The sequence below is a fragment of the Rhinoraja longicauda genome, chromosome 23 (genome assembly GCF_053455715.1).
Source record: "Rhinoraja longicauda isolate Sanriku21f chromosome 23, sRhiLon1.1, whole genome shotgun sequence".
Classification (NCBI taxonomy): domain Eukaryota; kingdom Metazoa; phylum Chordata; class Chondrichthyes; order Rajiformes; family Arhynchobatidae; genus Rhinoraja; species Rhinoraja longicauda.
The window spans coordinates 21528863-21551040 of record NC_135975.1 but is presented as its reverse complement, the minus strand read 5'-3'; the positions used below and the strand labels follow the sequence as shown (position 1 = coordinate 21551040).

The 22178-nt window shown below is 45.2% G+C and overlaps 1 protein-coding gene across 2 annotated transcripts in view; it reads right to left on the bottom strand.

Moving 5' to 3' along the window:
* Nucleotides 1-22178, bottom strand: part of celsr1a (cadherin EGF LAG seven-pass G-type receptor 1a) — a 286490-nt gene that overhangs the window by 98694 nt on the left and 165618 nt on the right. For both annotated transcript variants that reach the window (XM_078419812.1, XM_078419813.1), the window contains exons 5-6: nucleotides 13002-13117; nucleotides 3940-4028 (exon numbers count right to left, since the gene is read on the bottom strand). In XM_078419812.1, the coding sequence (XP_078275938.1) occupies nucleotides 3940-4028; nucleotides 13002-13117 (205 nt within the window). The remainder of the gene's footprint in view (nucleotides 1-3939; nucleotides 4029-13001; nucleotides 13118-22178) is intronic.

Below are 22178 nucleotides of genomic sequence, written 5' to 3'. Positions count from 1 at the left end.
TACATTTATACAAAGCTATGTAACCTTCAAACCTGTACGGCTTTGGATGGTGGGAGGAAACCGAAGTTCTCGGAGAAAACCCACGTGGTCAAGGGGAGGACGCATAAACTCCGTACAGACAAGACCCGCAGTCAGGATCGAACCCGGGTCTCTGGCGCTGTGGGTGCTGCAAGGCAGCAACCACCGAAGCCACCACCAAGCCACCCCAATCTGCTTGTTGTCTGATTGAAATGGAACCATCAAGCCCAATATCTAACACTTAGTATGACGGGGAGACGAAATGCGACATTTAAATTCTCATTTCCTTTCTTACAGGATGTTTACAAGCAAAATGAATTTCATTGACAACTTAATAACTTCATGGTCAGTTTTACTGATACCAGTTTTCCATTTCTTTTCTGGCAATGAGTAATTATACTAAAAATTTTCTTTCACTATAGATTGAAAGCTGAGCATTGTCTTCAGAGAGAAAAAACTCCAAAAGCTTTCAGACTGCTGTTCCTCTATTCTGCTCATCTAGTGGATCAACCACCACATGGCCGTCACCCTATTATGACGACATCCCAACAGGTTTTCCCACTGAGACTCTCGGACGTAAGTTCCTACACATTATTTTTCCTAAGTATGTGTGTCTTCTGCTTCAACCACGAGCTTCTACAAATATATTAATATGCAACATGCAATGTAATCCAGATCTAGTTCTGGTTTGATAGCAATGTGTTTGTTGAACTCTCGTACAGCTTAACTGCTTTGAATCATATTCCAAGTTCAAAGACTGCAGATTTAGCTTGGCTGCTCAATGCAGCACTTCTCATCACCCAGCAACTGTTTTCATATACGCTTTCAATAAAAACAAAGCATAAATCCCCCCTCAGTGTTACCTTCCTGTCTTTTCAAGCCAGCACCTCAGATCATAAACCTTTTACACTTTGTGATGAATAGGATAGCCAATGAGCTGCATTTAAACAGGAAGCTTTAAATTCCAGAGTCATATTTCTCACTAAAACTCATGTATTAAAATCTGAAGCTGGAACAATAATAGTGGTGACAACTTGGCAGACAAAAATGACAAATCCATCTCCCATAATATTATTCAATAATCCTCTTGACAACAGTGACATATTTCATTTCCCTAATGAGTTGTTATGGTGTTTTACGATGGAAAATTGGGTTAACCTGTGAACTTTCAAACCTTTCCTAACCTATCTGTCCCTAACAGTTTGCTCTGATACTTTCCATAAACATAGTTCTCATGAATGTGTTTCTCATGTGTAAACACAGTTCAAGCTTTACAAATTCAGAAATTTGTACAGAAAGTTGGATTTACTTATTTTGTACATGATTAGACCTTTGTACAGTGTTGCACATTTGAAATCCTGGCCTTGGAGAGAGTACAAGAAGAGTCAGTGGCAGCCACATATAATTCCTAGTGTGTGCTGAGTCAGCTGATGCTATGCAATACTTTAGGTTGGTCCACACAGTCCTCAGGGCCAAGGCTGATTGTTTCCACCACAGTTCTGAGGTAGCTAATGAAATACTTGTGTAATGCATAGGATCTGCTGCAGTAAGTATAGGAGGTGGTTGATTGAGTAAAACTGAGTGGAGTTCAGTTCAATTTAGTTTAGTTTATTGTCACGTGGTACCTGTACCGAGGTACAGTGAAAAACATTTGTTGCGTGCTATCCAGTCAGCAGAAAGACAATACATGATTACAATCGAGCCATTTACAGTGTATGGATACATGATAAGGGAATAACGTTTAGTGCAAGGTAAAGCCAGTAAAGTCCGATCAAGGATAGTCCGAGGGTCACCGAAGAGATAGATAATAGTTCAGCACTGCTCTCTGGTTGTGGTAGGATCAGTTTGGGATGTGGTGTGCTTTTTCCCACCACCTTTGCTGGGCTTCTGCATGCTCCCAAAGTGACTCAAATATGCCTTCAGCATATAACCAATGAACACACCATGGGGTGTGGCATGGAATCAGAGCACCTGGGGTAAACCCAAGTGGTCGCGGAGGCTACATGTAGACTCTTCTCTAAAAACAGAGAGTAAAATTTAATTTAAGTGGGACTACGAACGTTACCCAGTCAACACATGGATGACGTCCTGTGCATTACATCAGTTACTGTCTTACATAACACTTATTTCATATTTATTATTTTCATATTTCAGATACAGCGCGGAAACAGGCCTTTTCGGCCCACCAAGTCCGCGCCGCCCAGCGATCCCCGCACACACTAACACTATTAACACTATCCTACACACACTAGGGACAATTTTTACATTTACCCAGTCAATTAACCTACATACCTGATTATTATGAAATCAATGCATTTTTAGCCAGCCCCACGCTTGCACAAATTTCACTGCAAAACCATCATTGTAAAACATATGGTACAAGATTCACCTCTACGCAAGTTAAAATCTTGAAGGCTTCAATTTTAGGACAACACATTTTTCCACAAACTGTGCTCTGTCAATGTGAGCGAGAGTTGGTCAAGTTGCAAACAGTGCACCCAGACTGCAAGGTTTAAGAAGCTTGGTCTAAAGGCAGGAAAATAAAGAAGGAATCAAGTGCAATGTCAGAGGAAGAGGCCAGTCCTGTGTCTGAGGCAACACAGCAAACTAAATGTGGCCTGAGCTGCTGTTAGTATGGGAAGACATAAATATAATCACCAATGTCCCAACTCCATTTTGGATCAAACATTCTTAGAAAATCAACTTATACACAAGATTTATGACAATCCTTGTTTTGTGAGACTACAAGACCCAGAATCTGATGGGATTATTAATCAGAAATAAAACTATGATTTAGGTTAACAACCATTTGTTTCTTGGATGAGAATTCTGTTTTATGACATGGATTTAGAGCTTGTTTATTGTCCTTATCAAATAAGAAAAAATAGGAGATATACTTTCATGAATGATAAAATCATTCCATGATCAGATATGTTCCTCCTGTTAATGTTGATGTGTAAGCAAATCGATGGTTCATAACATGGACAACTAATGCAATACCACCCATTTTAATGCAACAAAGTTAAAATTACCCTTTGATCCATATTTGGTCCTCTTTCAGTCAGCAATGTGGGGTTTATAGCGATGTATCAGAACTAAGCCAACTCAAGCTTTCATTGGAGCTGGAAATGCTGCAGTTCAGCATTACGAGCAAGCCACGAAAGCCCCAACTGTAGATAACAGGAAAGAATTGCACTACGAACCCAGAAATGGAGCATCAAATTTATTACCTGAGACCGTTACTAGATTGTTGTAATGACCAATAAATCAAAATGCTAACTTGAGTTAAAGCTAAAGCTCAATCAATACCTAAGTCCAGCATGAGTCATTATGCACAATAAAGGAAGAGCAAACAGACCAAATAGATGAAAAACTATAGGCAGAACTTCCCGATATAAAATTAAATTCTTTCATTGTGCTGCTGTTTATTTCAGAAAACAAAGGTATTACAGGCTCAAACCATAGTAAACAAACTAGAGAGTCGTAGAGTAATATAGGCCCAACTTGCCCACACCGGCCAACAATGTCCCAGCTACACTAGTCCCATCTGCCTGCGCTTGGCCCATATCCCTCCAAACCTGTCCTATCCATGTAACTAGTTTCACTTCCATCCTTATAAATACCTTCAGTACATTAAGCAAGGAAGAAAATTTGTTTGGCTGCTCACAATACAGACAGATAATTGAGAACTGCACAGCACATTTCATTCAGAATGAAAACAACAGGACTGCTCAGTTAAATTTATAACCTGTGATCTTCAAAGATCATAAACAACTAAAGCCGAAATAAAGTGTCAATTTTCCAAACTTCCTGATGTTAAATTTACGATATTCAAATGAGCATCTCCTCACAATACTTTTATAAACCCCATTCAAATGTGGGTGAAAGTTTCATAGAACAAACTCATATTTTGTCTCGTACCTTATTGTAGTACTGGACCTGGACGGAGTGCCACTGCCCATCACTTACTCCTCCTTGTACGAAGGGGGCCACTGTCGTCCTGGACTCTCCTGTTAAATATCAACAGTTTGGTTAAAAGAATGCCAACATTAACCCAAGAAACACATCTGTGAAACAGAGAAAAATGACCCCCCCCCTTTATCCTGAACAGTCTGTGAAGTTTCCTGCATTCTGGATCACAAAGTTGTAATGAAACCGACCAAATGTTTCAGTAAATTTAATGGCTCTTCCACCCATGTAATCTTTACTTGCTTTTGGAAACTTTGTGCACTGACTGGTTCATCTTTAGCTTGCTCCAAAGGTGATAAATCCAAAGGTGACCCTATTATTATAATAAGAAAAGGAGTCATGCAGGAGAAACCCAGTCGCGAACGAGTGGTGTATTTTGATCTGTGCGGTCAACTTCAAACTGAGGGAATTCTGAGATGACCAGCCTTTTCTGATTATTGCCAGTAGTTCTGTAACCTGCACAGATTCAGCCAGTTCATCCATTTCCATGCACAAGAACTGCTGTGTGAATGAGAGAATATAGAATTTCAAATTAATTTAAGGTTATTGATTGTTGTAAGTTTTATTAGTTTTGTGCCTTTATTCTTATTAGTTCTTTAAGTTAAAAAGAAATAAAGAGCATGTTTAATCTTTAACAGTTTCTGCATGTTTGGCTGGGCAACAACTAGCTCGGTAGGCAGGGTGGTTTTACAGGCTATCAGAGCATTTCTGTGGGCAGGACTTAACATTTACAATTGGTTGACCTTGCACTCTACTGAGACAGAGCCAGCTTTGAGACCCACAATGGCACTCAAAGGTCTGCTCCAACTCAGTGGGCAGGGAATTAATTCCAGGTCAGAAATGTATTGTCCTCCAGTCCAGTGTCATTGATTGGTCATATTGACTTACAATTTCCTGTACTTTCTCTAGAGTCACGCATATTTTTTTCATTGAAAGATGCATTTTCCTGCTAATCCTACCATCCAGTCTCATCCTACTATCATTCCAGACCCAGGTTTGCAGATTGTAAGTTGCTGAGTCTTTCTGAAGAAGCCCAAGGTGATGGATTTTCCCCAGCACTTGCATTGTGACCAGCTGAGAGATGAGAGGAGACGGAAACGCATGGCATTCCTTGAGGAACAAGTTCAACTGTTAACTGAACAGTAAACATCCAAACAATGTGAATCACCTGATTGCCCCTGACCTCTCCCACATAATCCCTGAATCAGCAGTCAACAAGTGTGTCAAATGAAAGGCAACAAAACAGGCAAATAAGGTAAAACTGCAGATGGGAAGGGTAAAAATCTATTTTCAATGTTCCTCTTCACATACATGGCATGGCCTGCCTGGGCCAATCTTTGCCCTTCTCGTCTGCTGTTTGGCATATTTGCCTATTTGCTGGAAAGCAAACTCAATATTCCAATAGAAACAAGTTCAATTAAACTATCAAGTTTCAACAAGCAAGCTTGAAACTTTCGATCCAGTCTGTTGGACATGCAGTATTGTGTCCCACATTCTTTTTTAATGTTAAAAAAACCGACTGGGAAATGTCTTTGGTCAGAGAAATATGAATGTTTATCCGAGTGATTGAAACAAAAATAATGTACGTCATAAATAATTAAATCGGAATCATTCCTTTTGGATATATCAGGTAATAAACCTGGCATATTGTTGGCCATATTTAACATTAGAACACATCAAGTATCATAAAATCATATTCACAACTTTGAAAAATAAAACAGTGATCACTAATAAAGCTGCAACTGTACAAAACTGTACATCTGTAACACTTTACCTATGAAAGCAAAAACTTGGCAAAAGCTGAACAAAACTTCGTAGACTGGCGGAGCTCCAATAAAAGCTGACACTTCAAAACAGTGTTCAATATAAACTGAAGACACCTACTCCTGCAAGTGTGGTGCAGGCAGAAATTTTGCATTACAAATTGTACATTAAACCAATATCTAGGAGAGTAGTAATTATTTCCAGGTGCAAATATACCCATTGGGACATTAGCCCAAGAACTTGCATGCTCAATTCACCTCGTCACGACTGACATTTCATGGTGTTGGTGATGCACAGTTCTTCATGCATCTCCCTTGAGACCATGAACTGCAGCTTTTGCATGCAGACTACAATTTTCAATAAACATTTGTAGTACAACCAAAACACCCACCACAAGAGGTTGGGCATTCAGCCCGTCCTGTTCATGTTAGTTGAAAAGGGGCAAGCCAACCTATGTCAACCTATGTCAACCTTCCAGCCTTTGGTCTGCAGCCTGGTGGGTTATAGCCCTTCAAACAGACATCCGAGATCAGTTTAAATGTATTCACAACATAAGGAAACAGCAACAGAAGTAGACCAGGTGGCTCACAAGGAAGCCCAAAGTTTTCTGGACAGTTCCTTGACCTGTTGAGTTCCTCCAGCACTTTGTATCTTGCTCTACCGTGTGCTTTTTAAGGCTCCACAGACATACACACCAAGTTTCTTCTGTTCTCTACTCCTCAGTCAATTGCAATCTTGCATATTTCCTTATCTCATCACTCCTCTTTTGATATCAATGTGTCTTCTTTAACCCTAGATGACCTTACTACCTGGATTAAAGCTTTCCTCCTCATTGTCAATCAAAAGGCCAACATTTTGTGTTATCTAAAATCTTCTTTGTCACACTTTCTACACCATGAGGAAGGCCCGCCGCTGGCTACGGGAGTCAAGATCGTCCCGTCAACGGAAGGTTAGAGGCCCCCGACCGCTGGAGGACAAAGAAGGGAAAGATTGAACTTTTGTTTTAGCCTTCCATCACAGTGAGGAATGTGGAGGAGTCACTGTGGTGGATATATATTTTGTATGTCCTGTTGCTTTTTATTGTTATGACTGTGTGGCAAATGACATTCCTCGTATGATTGTGAATTATTTTTTTAAGCATTAACCTACGCTGATAGGCTATTTTTCAGTAGGCCCAAAACAATTTTTCCTTCTCAGAGAAAACGAGAGCACGCAAGAGAAAGCATGCGGTGACAGAGAGAAAGTGCAAATGCCACATGGACAACGTCCTAAGTCAGGATCCAACCCAGGTGCCTGAAGCTGATACTGCAGCACTAACTATGTGTCCGATGCTGTCCTTAGCATTTAGAAAGACAAACAGTTGCCTGGTGTCGAAGGTCTAGGTGTGGTTGGACTTTCTAACTTCTACAATCTTCTTGTAAATTTACTTTGGGTTGAGGTTTTAAGCAGCAGACAACAGACCTTTAAAGAAACAAGAACATAATGTGTATCATTGCTTTAACTTTTAAGTCAATATTGGGACATTTAATTTGTTCATGGATGGAATCTAAAAGCTGGATCAAACCTGCTAATGTGTTAAATTGCCAGAAGATTAGGGTGCCTTTAGCCAGGAGGGAGGTACGTACACAGAGTGGAACTGCTCCTTCAATTAGTCTAGTTTTAAAATCTTATATATATTCCATTAAAACTAAACAAAATGGGCTAATTTAAAATCATTAAAGCACTAGGTCCAACACTAACTCCAAACACTGTAGTGTGTCTCACTGGTATGCAGCATTCTTCATATCAGACTTCCAGATACATACAACAGCACAGTCCATCACAATTATCTATAAATGTCAAGTCTTGAAAGAAATTTGGAGTAATCTGAAGTATGTAACAAAGAAAATCCCTTGCTCTGGCTTTTTCTGTAATAGCATCTGGTTCATATCCTTTAACAGCTGGGCAATTATAAATGAACTTAAAACAACCCACGTATAAAGATTAATCAAGTGGTACTGTTGGAGCAGATCATAAAAAAAAGTGGACGAGGTGCAGCAGTAACACTTACTTCAATGTTTTAATGACAATTGCAGAGCACTGCTGGAGTGGCAGTGAAGCCTGTGCTACATTTGAATACCTGACAAATGAAAAAATTATTAGGAGCAGGTATCTGGTGACTGGGGAATCAGAAACATTTCAGTTAGAAATTTATTTGGCCAAAAGAAAAAACGAATGCATTTTCAGACGTTAATCAGGTTACCAGCCAAATTTAATTTGAAGTAAAGCACAAAGTGCTGGAGTAACTCGAGCGGGTTAGGCAGCGTCTCTGGAGTGAAAGGATGCCCAACGTTTCAGACTGAAGAAGGTTCCGACCTGAAATGTTGCCTGTTCATCTCATTCAGAGATGCTGCCTGACCCGCTGAGTTACTCCAGCACTTTGTGTATTACTAAAGATTCCAGCATCTGCAGTTCCTCGTGTCACCAAATTCAATTGGAATCTGCTTTCATTTGCAGTATTATTGCAATCGTGGAAGTTGTCAAACAAAAGTAATGCACAATTTTAAATTTTAATTATAATTCCGCAAATGTCAAATTTCTGTGTATACGTAATCCCTTGGGATTTACACTGAAATTATATATTTCAGATTCTTTTGTGCCTTTCTTTATGGGGAAAAAAGGTGCCGGTTGGCATATAACTATTGAGAGGTGCCTGTAAGGCGTACCATCATGTAGAAAGCACTGCTTAGATTATTTGATTTAAAGTACCATTTTAAAACAAAAGTTGGGATAGGCAGATAGGATTGTGAACAGGAGGGAGGAGGGATTTGCAGACAACATGATATCACCAAATGGCATTGACGCCGAGTATAATCCTGCAGTAGTTAGGTCCTGTCCTTGGAATAAATTGTTTCAACAGGCATATAATTAAAAAGAGCACAAGCAGCATTAGTGGAGGGTGTGGAAAATGTTCTACTCTCCTCCCCAGCCTGCACCCAGAGGGTGAGGAACAGCACGTGATACAGTTGAAGCTGTTTGATAAGACCAAGAGAACAAGAAAGTGAATGATGCTGAGAAACATTCAACTGATTCAAAACTGTAAAAGTAATGTCTCCAAGTGAGAACAGACGCTTCTCATCGTTTTCTGCCTGGATAAACTTATTAGGCTATGGGAAAGGGTGCAGTTTCACAAAAAAAACGCACACCCTTTGTTTTAAATTATCCACTTCAAATCTGTAATATAAGCCCTGAGGGAGGAAGGAAATAAGCACACTTAGAAACATGAACCACTAAAAGGGAGAAATGGTAAATGAAAGTGAGTTTATTAATGCAGCCAAATTGTATTATGAATGAATGATGAAAAACAGTAAGTTATTTTGATTACATTACTGACCTCTGAGTTCTTAAAAAACACTTTGCGATTGTAATGATTTAATTGTGCCTTTGAACCCCTTCTAAAGTTCAAATTCCCACAAAGCACTCCATGTTATTGATCCATATATGGAATTATTTTACTGAAATGAATGAATATTTTTAGCCCAATCTGATTCTTAACTTTGTTTCAGACTGAAGGGATTTCTTCCCACGATAATTTTCTGCTTCCATGGTTGCCAAAAGTGTAATGCCTTGGCTCGAAGATCTGAAATTATAAGCTGCAGATATTCTTTAAACTCTAGGAATATTGTCTGTGAACAGATGGTTCACTTTGGACGTGGATATTTTTTCCCTCCATAACTGTGGCACTGTGGCACAACAGTAGAGTTGCTGCCTTACAGCGCCAGAGACCTAGGTTCAATTCAGACTCCACAGTCTGTACAGAGTTTGTAAGTTCTCCCCTTGACCTGCGTGGGTTTTATCCGGGTGCTCCGGTTTCCTCCCACACTCCAAAGGTTAATTGGGTTCTGTAAAATTGTAAATTGTCCCTAGTCTGTGTAGGATAGTGTTAGTGTAGGGGTGATTGCTGGTCGGAATGGACTCGATGGGCCAAAGGCCAGTTTCCGTGCTGTAAATCCAAACTAAACTGAAATCAGATTGTGCATGGAGAAAATATTAAAAATCGGATGTTTTGAAGGCTAAGCAATACATCATCGCAGGCCTGGGTAATAAGTAAAGTTTGCAATCTGTTAAGCATCTGAGGGAAAGACAGGTGCCTCAGGTTTTGACAAAGGTTCACATGCACCTCTTCAAACTTTGTTTTTCAATGCATTCGGTGCTCCTGATGTGGCCTCCTTTACAACAGTGAGACCAAGTGTAAGCTAAGTGACCATTTCACTGAACACTTGTGTTTGGTACGTCAAGGCCTACTGACTCTCCCAGCTACTAACTATTTAACTCCACTTCCCATTCCCATATCAACCTCTCTGTCCTGGGCCTCCCCATTGCCAAAATGAGGCTAAGCTTGGATAGCTTACAACTCAACAGCCCCCTCATTCTCTCTTTCCTTTGTTCCCCCTCTCACCCACTCCGGTCTGCACCCATTTCTCCCACCCACCATTATTAAGAGCGACACGGTGGCGCAGTGGTAGAGTTGTTGTCTTACAGAGCTTGCAGCACCGGAGACCCGGGTTCCATCACTTTCTCCATCCAACCCCTCCTCCCCAGACACTTGCATCCCACCCCACCTCTTTTCCAGCTTTCTCTCCCCTACTACAATCAGACCAAAAGGTCACCTGTCCATTCCCTTCACAGATGCTGCCTGACCTGCTGAGTTACCCCAGCACTTTGTGTTTTACTCAAGATTCCATTATCTGCAGTTCCTTGCCTCTCTATTTCCCCAGGCCTTTTTATATTCAAAGTCATGCAATTTCACGCTTTGAAACTGGCAAAACCACCTTGAGTGAAAGAACCCCAGCAGAGGCGGTGGGACAGGTCTTGCAACTGAGCACACAGGAGGTACAACGCGCTCTGCAAAGGGTCAACCCACGCAAGGCTGCAGGACCGGATGGAGTTCAAGGAAGGGTACTGAAGGACTGTGCTGAACAGCTGGCTGAGGTATTCACCAGGATCTTTAACCTGTCATTATCTCTGGCTACGGTCCCCAAGTGCCTGAAGTCGGTTATCATAGTTCCGGTGCCGAAAAAAGCAAAGATCTCCAACCTGAACGACTACCGCCCGGTTGCCCTAACGCCGATAGTCATGAAGTGCTTTGAGAGGCTGGTCCTCTCACACATCAAATCCAGCATCCCTGACTCACTGGACCCACATCAATTTGCATACAGGGCAAATAGATCCACAGAGGACGCCATCTCTCTGGCTCTTCACACTGTCCTGACTCACCTAGAGAGACAGGGCACGTACGTGAGGATGCTATTCATAGACTATAGCTCCGCCTTCAACACGGTCATCCCCACCAAGCTCATCACCAAACTCCACCAGCTAGGCCTTAGCTCGTCATTATGTGACTGGATCCTGGACTTCCTGCTGGAACGACCGCAGGCAGTGAGAATGGGCCCGCACCTGTCCTCCACTATCACCCTGAGTACCGGCACACCACAGGGCTGTGTTCTGAGCCCCATGCTCTACTCCCTCTTCACACACGACTGTGTTCCTGCATTCGACACCAACACCATTGTCAAGTTTGCAGATGACACAACGGTGATCGGGCTGATCACCAATGGGGATGAAACAAACTATAGAGCGGAGGTGCAGAACCTGGCGGACTGGTGCTCGGATAACAACCTGTCCCTAAATACCACCAAGACCAAGGAGCTGATCATCAACTTCCGTAGGTCACATAACGGGGAATATGCCCCGATCTCTATCAACGGGGTCAGTGTGGAGAGAGTGTCCAGCTTCAAGTTTCTGGGCACTCACATTTCGGAGGACCTAACATGGTCCAATAACACTGCTGCGCTGGTCAAGAAGGCACAACAAAGACTGTTCTACTTAAGAACACTGAAAAAGTCTGGTCTACCCCAACAGCTGCTGACGACCTTCTACCGCTGCACCATAGAGAGCATCCTAACGCATGGAATCCCTGTGTGGTACCTCAGCTGCACGGAGGCAGAAAGGAAAGCTCTACAGCGGGTAGTCCATAGAGCTCAGAGGGCCATCGGAACACAGCTACCAGACTTGGAGGGCATCTACAACACACGATGCCTCAGAAAAGCCACCAGCATCCACAAAGACTCTTCACACCCCTGCAACAGTCTGTTCGAACTCCTTCCATCGGGCAGACGATACAAGGCCTTCTATGCCCGCACCTCCAGACTCAGGAACAGCTTCATCCCCAGGGCCATAGCTGCTATGAACCGGTCCTGCTGAGCCGGATGGCCACAACGCATAGATCAACTTGCACTTTACCCTGTCCAAAACTGTTACAACTGTTTCGTTTCGTTGGGTTGCTACTGTCTAAATTACCTAAATTATTGCATCGTATGGGAGGCGCATTCCCAATCTCGTTGTACCCCTGGGTACAATGACAATAAAGATATATTGTATTGTATTGTATTGTAAGGAAGTGGGGAAGAATGAGACTTTATGAAAGGTGGACAAAAACCAACTTAATTATATGGGTACAACGCACATCAGCTATAAGAGGCACAGCAGTTCTGAAATTGTGAAAACGGGTGAAGTTTCTTGAGATTCTAACAGTTGGTACGAATCGAAGCACGAATGGGCTGAGATGCAGCATATCTGTTATCAGACTCTTGAGGTGATCAACTCAAGGTTTGTAACACGTCAAGTCTGTGTGCAGTTCTTAACTTTGTAAACTTGCTCAATGGAGCTATGCATAAAGCATTTATATTTTAAAATTCTATCTGCTGCAAAGACATTTAACTGACACAGTTTTGCAATGAAAATATGTTTCACCATTCAGGAGGAAGGTTAGGTGGGTGCCTCAAGCAGCGATTTAAAGTTTTTCTTTCTAAAACGCACCAAGTACTGAAAGCCTAACCAGGTAAGTCAACACAAAAGTGGTCTGATCAAGTGTGTTGCCAGTGGAACAGATTTGGAACTAGGTATATATTTTATGGACGTTTTGGGATTTCAGAAAATAATTAGATAAACCTGGGGGAAAATAATCTGCACAGCCACAGGGAAAGCCAAGGTGAACTGGGACTGACAAGTGACGAGCTTGTATGGATTTGATGGATCAAATGACCTCTGACTATGCTATAATGATTCTATAATGAACATCAAGCTCAAGTTATACATTCAATTTTCTATGGTTAGTTAAACTACATGCTGCTCAACAATGTTCACTTTGGAAAACACAAATCCATAATGACCAATTTTACATTTTCAAGAAATGATAATTGCCAACTTACCTGCTGAGAACGTCAGCTGGATTTGTTCGTCAATGATCTCCAGTGCAATGAAATCATGTTTCTCATTAAAACGTCCATTATAAAGTAGCAAAGCGTTTCCTTCCTTTGTTGCAAACCTGCAGTGGAGGGAGAATGAGAAAAATGTATTGCCAATTAATAAGGCATGCAGGAGCAACTTGAAACAAATCATTCCTGATGTTTTCTGCCAATTGCATTAACAGTATTTTTTAACTTAACCCGCCATCAAATGGAATACTGGCTTTTACACTTAGTTGGAAATGTAAATTCATGCATTGACACAAGACGACTTGATTGCATTTTCATTTCATAAATTTATTGAGAATTTGGGGGAAGAATCAAATTATATCATTACAATCTGTCTCTTCAAATTCAATGAAGTTGCTCTTCTACCAGTTGCACAACGATGAAGATATGCCAGACCAATGGAGGCCCCTATCAAACCCCTGGAAGAAAAACACGTATTTTGCCAATATGGGCCTCAATGCTCCAAATCCCACCAAAAGCTTTTAATACTATCCAAATCTAGACAAGTAAAAGTAACAACTTCCCAATAAGGCAGAGTTCTTCTGTCGGGTGCAGAAAATCCAGAAGGAAATTCTTGTTAGGATGTCATCAGATTAACTTGCTCCTGCCAGAGAAGATTATGCCTCTCTGTCATCCTAACTTCCAGCTTGGACATCTATGAAGCATCTTCACTAATGCAGACAGAAGAGATGTGCTGCCTCTGAGTTCCACCCCTGTGCCTGGGAACATTCGCTGAAACAAGTGGACTCATCCAAGGGGCAACTGGAGAAAAGCAAACTAAAAATGGCTACAGTTGGTTAGTAAGTTTGCAGACAACACCAACATTTGCGGAATTGCAGGCAGTGAGGAGTGGTGTTAAAGTATATGGTGGGATATAGATCAGCTACAGAAATAGGTGGAGAAATGGCAGCAAGTGTGCCAAATAGGTGGAGAAATCTGAGCAAGTGTGAGGGGACACTTTGGGAGGACAAATGTTAGGGAAAAGTATACAGTTAATGGCAAGACCCTTAACAACATTGAAGCACAGATGGGTCCAAGTCCAAAGCTCCCTGAAAGTGGCAACACAAGTAGACAGAGTGGTAACAGTGTATGATATGCTTGCCTTCATCAATTGAGGCATTGAATTCCCATGTGGAAGCAATATGACTCCAAGCAGCTTGAAGGAATTTAATTAGGCCACATTTGGAGTATTGTGTGCACTTCTGGTCACTCCATTACAGGAAGGAAGTGGAGGTTTTGTGGGGGGTGCAGAAGAGGTTTCCCAGAATGCTGCCTGGATTAGAGAGTACTGCCAATAAACAGAGGTGAACAAACTTGGATTTCTTTCACTGGAACATCCCTGGTTGGCGGGAGACCTGATAGAAGTACATAAAATTACAAGAGGCATTATGATACTCTCTTAGAGAGTAGACAGTTAGAACCTATTTTACCAGAGTAGAAATTTCACAAATAAAGGGCATAGCTTTATGATGAGGGAGGGAAAGTTTAAAGCAGATGTACAACGGTGTAGCGACCATAGAGAGTGGTCCTCGTCGTCGAACCCTCAGATTGGCCAGCAAGGTCACGTGTGGGTGCGACCATAGGGATTGGTCCAGAGAGCGACATCGCTGATTGGACAGCGTTGTCATGTGCGCTTTTGGCGCCCGAAAAGAGTCAGTTGGGAGACGTCTTCGAAGAGGACAGTTAGTTTTAATGGTTGTCTGTAATCTTGTTAAGAAAACTTTGTAATCGAATATTGCTGTCGCAATAAACTTCTTCAACAAAGAACAAGTTTCCAGCCTCGCCATATTGGTGACCCCGACGTGATCTGGGCGATCACCGACAATGAATGGACACGACGCCCCGTTGTTGGCTGCTGCGCCCGGCACACCAGAGCTAAGCGCGGTCAGCGTTCACCTTCCGTCGTTTTGGACACATCAACCACAATCTTGGTTTGTCCACACCGAAGCCCAGTTTCACTTAAGAAACTTCTCGGCAGATGCGACGAAATACTACTACCTCGTCAGCGCTCTATCGCCGGAGACGACCACACGCGTGATGCGGTTCATCGTAAACCTTCCCGCGGAAGACAAGTACGAGGCCATGAAGGCACTGTTACTACGAACCTTCGGGTTCAATAGGCATGACCGAGCTAAAAAACTTCTGCACCTACCGGATCTCGGAGATCGGCTGCCGTCCGTTCTCATGGCTGAGATGTTAATGCTAGCAGGTGAACATACGGATTGCCTCATGTTCGAGCAGGCATTCCGAGAGAAGCTTCCCGAAGATGTCAAACTTATGCTCACGGATTGTTCTTTTAAGGACCCCGTGGCATATGCAGAAAAAGCTGATGCGCTCATGGCGTCCAAATCGAAAGGAAGCGGTTCGATCAACAAGGTCTCGACATCAGTGACCACGCCACAGCGACATCAAGATGGCGCCGCGTCTCCCGCCATTTCTCCAAAAACCCGCCAAAAGGATCTGCACAAGCGCGGCTGGTGCTATTACCATCTACGGTGGGGTGGAGAATCCCGCAACTTCCGCTCACCTTGTACCTTCGCGGGAAATGCCTCGGCCGATCGTACATTGGGGCAGTTGCGATTGGCCAGAACCGACGCCTCTACGTCCGAGACCGATTCACGGACACAGAATTTTTGGTGGACACGGGAGCCATTGTCAGTATAGTGCCGCCGACCGACCTTGAGACCAGATCGGGTAAGACAGGTCCTACCCTCATCGCGGTTAATGGCAGCCCCATCCGCACGTTTGGTATGTGGAAGATGTCCCTGGTTTTAGGCCTCCGCACGTATGAATGGCCATTCATTATAGCAGACGTCAGCCAAGCGATCCTAGGCGCAGATTTTCTCTGGGCCTTTTCACTGGTCCCCGACGTCCGTGGTAACGACCTCCGACCCTCCGCCAGCGATGAGCCCGTTGCTCCGACAACCGCCACCCCGCCCAGCCCAACTGTCCAGGCCGTCGTCGCGGCCCCCAACTCGTATGCTTAGGTCCTGGCGGAGTTTCCAGAGCTGCTCATCCAGCGTTTCAACGCCCTTTCGGCCAAGCACGGCGTTGTCCACCACATCCGCACCGAGGGTCCCCCCGTTTTCGCTCGGGCCCGGAGGCTACCGCCTGACAAGCTGGTGGTGGCGCGAGAGGAATTTAGGAAGATGGAGGAAATGGGAATTGTCCGTCAGTCTGACAGCCCGTGGGCCTCGCCGTTGCATATGGTCTCCAAAGCATCTGGGGGGTGGAGACCATATGGCGATTATTGGCGTCTCAACGCTGTCACCACGGCTGATCACTACCCCATACCGCACCTGCAGGATTTCTCGTCTGGGCTGGAAGGTGCGGTGGTGTTCTCCAAGATCGATTTGGTGCGAGGATACCACCAGATTCCTGTGCGGCCGAAGGACATACCAAAAACTGCCACGATCACTCCGTTCGGGATGTTCAAATGGTTGCGCATGCCTTTCGGTTTAAAGAACGCGGCACAGGCTTTCCAGCGACTGACGGACCGTGTGGGTCGGGGTTTACCTTTTGTGTTTATTTATTTCGATGATATCCTGGTCGCCAGCCCCTCGGAGCAGGAACACCTGGTCCACTTGCGGACTGTATTCCAGCGGCTCCAAGACCACGGGCTCATTATCCAACCCTCCAAGTGTCAATTCGGCCTCCCTTCTCTCGATTTTTTAGGGCACAGAATCACCCCTGCCGGCGCCACCCCTTTGCCCGAGAAGGTGGAGGCTATCCGAGCATTTCCCAGGCCCACCACAGTGAAAGGTCTGCAGGAGTTCGTAGGTATGGTTAACTTCTACCATAGGTTCGTCCCAGCAGCTGCGCGGGTCATGCGCCCGTTCTTCCAGTGCCTTGCGGGTAAACCTGTAGAGTTGATATGGTCCCCGGCCGCGGAGTCGGCTTTTGCAGCAGCTAAGGCAGCTTTGGCAGAAGCCACCATGCTGGTCCACCCGAGCCCCTCCGCCCCCACGGCCCTGACGGTTGATGCGTCTGACGTGGCGGTGGGTTGGGTTTTGGAACAGCAGGTCGGTGGCCTTTGGCAGCCCTTGGCGTTTTTCAGCCGGCAACTGAGTTCGGCTGAGCTGAAGTATAGCGCCTTTGACCGAGAGCTTCTGGCCCTCTATTTAGCTGTTCGTCATTTCAGGTATTTCCTTGAAGGCCGCCCATTTGTGGCCTTTACGGATCATAAACCATTAACTTTTGTTTTTTCCAAATTGTCCGACCCATGGTCGGCCCGCGGCACCTGACTGCCATCTCCGAGTTTACCACCGATGTCCGTCATGTCGCTGGTAAGCTTAATGCCGTTGCTGACGCCCTGTCTCGGCCTGCTTTTTCCCCCATTTCAGAGGTGGACTGCGAGGTAGATCCCCAGGAGCTTGCGGAGGCACAGCTTCTGGCGGATACCGCCTCGGCATACCAGTCCACCACTTCGGGGTTGAAGTTGGCTCAGGTAGCCTGCGGGTCGGAAGGCACAAAAGTCTGGTGTGATGTTTCCCTTCCCCGTCCCAGGCCGGTAGTGCCGGCCTCCCTTCAGTGCCGGGTGTTCAATGCCATTCACGGGCTGGCGCACCCGTCCATCTGCTCCACCTCTGCCTTAGTAGCCGCTCGGTTTGTGTGGCATGGCCTGCGTAAACAGGTAGCTGTTTGGGCCCGTTCCTGCGTTCCCTGCCAGACCGCTAAAGTCCAGCGCCATGTTCAGCCCCCGGTACAGGAGTTTGAGGTCCCAGCGGTCCATTTTTTCCACATTCACGTGGATTTAGTCGGGCCCTTGCCTTCCTCCCGGGGCTACACCCATCTCCTCACGGTGGTGGATCGGTTCACCCGGTGGCCAGAGGCTTTCCCATTGTCAGATATCTCTGCTGCCTCTTGTGCCAGGACTTTGGCACTCCATTGGGTAGCACGTTTAGGGGTTCCGGCTGTTATTACCACCGACAAGGGGCCACAGTTCACTTCGACCCTCTGGGCCACGCTAGCAGAGCTGTACGGTTCCCGGTTACAACACACTACAGCATACCACCCCCAGGCTAATGGGCTTGTGGAGAGGTTCCACCGACAACTCAAGGCGGCCCTCAGTGCGAGGCTGGAAGGTCCGGGCTGGGTAGACCAACTTCCCTGGGTCCTTCTGGGCATCCGGACTGCTCCTAAACAGGATCTCTGTGCTTCGTCCGCGGAGCTAGTATATGGCTCGCCACTTAGAGTACCCGGGGATTTGCTTCCGGACCCCTCCGGACAGCTGCCTCCAGTCCCGTCAGTCTTAGCATCGCTCCGGGCACGTGTGGGTTCCCTGGCCCCAGTTCCGACTTCACGTCATGGGTGTCCCATGGTACACGAACCACCTGCCCTGAAGGACTGTGAGTTTGTATTTCTGCGTAAGGATGCCCATCGTTCCCCGTTGCAGAGGGTCTATGAAGGGCCGTTCCGGGTTTTGCGTAAGGGGACGGTCACCTTCACCTTAGACGTGGGCGGCAGGAGTGAGCTCGTCTCGGTGTCCAGGCTTAAACCTGCGAACTTGGATCCGGACCGCCCAGTCCTGGTCGGCCAACCACCTCCGGCAGTTCCGATCAGTCCAGGACCCCCCGCTCCAGCAGTTCCACCAAGTCCGGAATCCCCTGCTCCTATGGTTCAGGCTGCCCCTCTCCTTACTCGTTCTGGTCGCGAAATCCGGCTCCCTGCTAGGTTCCGTACCTCGAGTTCTGGGGGGGGGGTCATGTAGCGACCATAGAGAGTGGTCCTAGTCGTCGAACCCTCAGATTGGCCAGCAAGGTCACGTGTGGGTGCGATCGTAGGGATTGGTCCAGAGAGCGACATCGCTGATTGGACAGCGTTGTCATGTGCGCTTTTGGCGCCCGAAAAGAGTCAGTTGGGAGACGTCTTCGAAGAGGACAGTTAGTTTTAATGGTTGTCTGTAATCTTGTTAAGAAAACTTTGTAATCGAATATTGCTGTTGCAATAAACTTCTTCAACAAAGAACAAGTTTCCAGCCTCGCCATAACGGAAGTTTTTTTTTACACAGACTCAGTACAAAGCCTGGAACTTGCTGCAAAGGGTGATGGTGATTGTGGCATTAATGAGGCTTTTAGATAGGACTTGATAGGATGAGAGAGGGATATGGGCCAAATGCAGGCAGATGGGACTAGTGTAGATGGGACATGTTGGTCAGTGTGAGCAAGTTGGGCCAAAGAGCCTCTTCAAGATTCAAGATTCAAGATAGCTTTATTTGTCATCCAATATTGGACGAAATTCAGTCACCCACAGTCCAACAATAAAAGCATTAAATAGGCATTAAAATTACACAACCCCAAAAACACACAAAAAAAGAAACATCCATCAAAGAAACATCCATCACAGTGAGTCTCATCCAGTCCTCTCCTCACTGTGATGGAAGGCCACAATGTCTTTCCCTTCTCCTGCCGTCTTCTCCCGCGGTCAGGTTGTTGTGGTTGCAGGCCACGCCGGACGGTCCGCAGCGGGCCGGCCCAAGGCGAGTCGCAGCCGCTCCCGCAGCCTCCGAAGACGGCCGGCTCCGCCGATGATAAGTCCGATCCGGGCGGGCGAACACGCTGCTGCTGTTGCTGCACGTCGGGGCGGTCGTGGCTCCCGACATTGAAGCCCCCGCCCAACAGAAAAAATTTTAGGCCTCGCCGGACGGTGAAATGTCCGCGACCCAAGTCCCAGCGGGCGAACACGCTGCCGCTGCTGGAGCTCCCGATGTCGGCATCCACGCGGCCCGAGCCTAAGGCGAGTCGCAGCCGCTCCCGCAGCCTCCGAGGACGGCCGGCTCCGATGATGGTAAGTCCGGTCCGCGGGCTCAGCGAACCAGAGCCCTGGAGGCCGCCAGCTCCAGGAGTTGGGCCGATGGTAGGCCGCAGCAGGAACGGAGACAACACCCAGAAAACAAAGGTCGGGTCTCCGTTCGGAAGGGACACATATTTACAATTTTACAGTTCCCCCCCTCCCCCCCACATACACACATAGTACACAAACACAAAAACACAACATCACAACTACAATTAAGACAAAAAAAACAACAAAAACACAAAGACAAATGGACCGCAGGTAAGCCGCAGCTGCTATGGCAGCGCCGCCATTACGCTGTGTGACTCTATGACGCTAATTCCATTGGAAATTTGACAGGATTAAAATGATCTCTGGTCCTTTCCAATTCTAAGTGGCGGCTTCACCAAGAATCACAAAACTACACAAAGTGGTGATGAAAAAACCCCTGCAGCAGACCCAGTAATAGAATCAACATTTTAAAATGTCGTTGTGAGGTCAGAATTGGTAAAAAAAAAACAATCTTATCAGAAATCCTATTCTACATCCAGGATTTTACATATTATTTTTATGATAAGCAGAACTTTGAAAATATTCACATACACTGCGAACTTGATAATCAGCGATAATTACAATGAAAAGCTTTACACAGTTTAACAACTTCATGTTCACAGTGACAACGGCTGGACTTTTATCGTTAATGTGCTCATGTCTAGATTTACATTTCCAGTTCATTAGGAAATCAAGGAGCAGTTTGTGTACGAGATTGGCAGAGACTGAGAGAGGAAGCTCCTCAGGTCTAGCCAGAAGCAGCACAGAGCTCTTTAAACTGCTCATTGTACCAACAATCCATTTAAGCTCGATTAGCAGGAGGGTTTTTAAGGGTTTAAAAGTATTTTGCCTCCTTGAAGTTAAGCAAGACTCTAGAACTGAAAGTTACTATTTCTACTTAAGCTTCCCCGTTGCCACCTTGTAGCGGAGATGGATCAGTGGCACGAAATAAAAGAATTCTTATGAGACTGATGCTTCAATCCCCCAAAGGGACTCAGTGTCACTAGTTATGACAGTGGTAATTAGGATCAGGTGTCATGAAATGAAACCCTTTGCATTCCAGAGGCAATATGCATCGTATCCTATGCCCTCTTCGGGCACACTAAATGGACACAAAATTCAGCATCTCTGGAGAAAGAATAGGTGACGCTTTGGGTCAAGACCCTTCTTCATACAGATATTGAAGTATCATGTCTGAAGAAGGGTGTCGACCCAAAACATTACCCATCCCTTCTCTCCAGAGGTGCTACCTGTCCCGCTGAGTTACTCCAGCATTTTGTGTCTGCAGTATCTTTGGTTTAAACCAGTATCTGCAGTTCCTTCCTATATATATTATGGATACATATATAGACACATACACATTATATTTGTCTTCATCCAATGTCCAAGCATGGCCAGCTTTCACTATTTCTCCACAACTACATCAAACCTGCCTGCTATTTAGAAGTCTCAGCTGCTATAAATTTCGGTTTGCTCAGAAATAAGGTATTCAGGTTAAGTTATCTGATTTTTCTTCCTCTCTGACCCTAAGGCACAAAGACCACTTGAGTTGTCTCGACAAAACATTCTGGAAACTTCACCAGCGCAGTACACAAATCTGAAAAAATGGAGCTTCTCTGGATCTCAGTATCAGTTAATACTAAAAACAGCTTCACCAAATGAATCATTTAGGGTCCAAAAACAACGTATTCTGCCGAGTAAATGTTGGAACTGGCGGTTAATTGGCTGGGTAGATGTAAAAAATTGTCCCTAGTGGGTGTAGGATAGTGTTAATGGGGATCACTGGGCGGCACGGACTTGGAGGGCCGAAAAGGCCTGTTTCCGGCTGTATATATATGATATGATATGATATGATACCAAAATAAAGAGCAACTTTCTCTTCATGGAAATTTCTTTCATGTCATTTTTTTAGTTTAGAGGTACAGCGCAGAAACAGGCCCTTCGGCCCACCGAGTCCGTGCTGACCAGCAATCCCCACACATTAACACTACCCTACACACACTAGGGACAATTTTTACATTTACACCAAGCCAATTAACCTACAAGCCTGTACATATTTGAAGTGTGGGAGGACACCGAAGATCTCGGAGAAAACCCACGCCGTCACGGGGAGAATGTACAACCTCTGTACAGACAGCACCCGTAGTTGGGATTGAACCTGGATCTCGCTGTGAGGCAGCAACTCTACCGGTGTGCCACCGCGTCGCCGCCATTCTTATGCAAGTATTTCAAGGCTAAGGAAAGGATTAATGTTTGCTTTCACACCTTTACCGTTTCTACATCTATATACTAAAACTCTCGTTGGTTCGT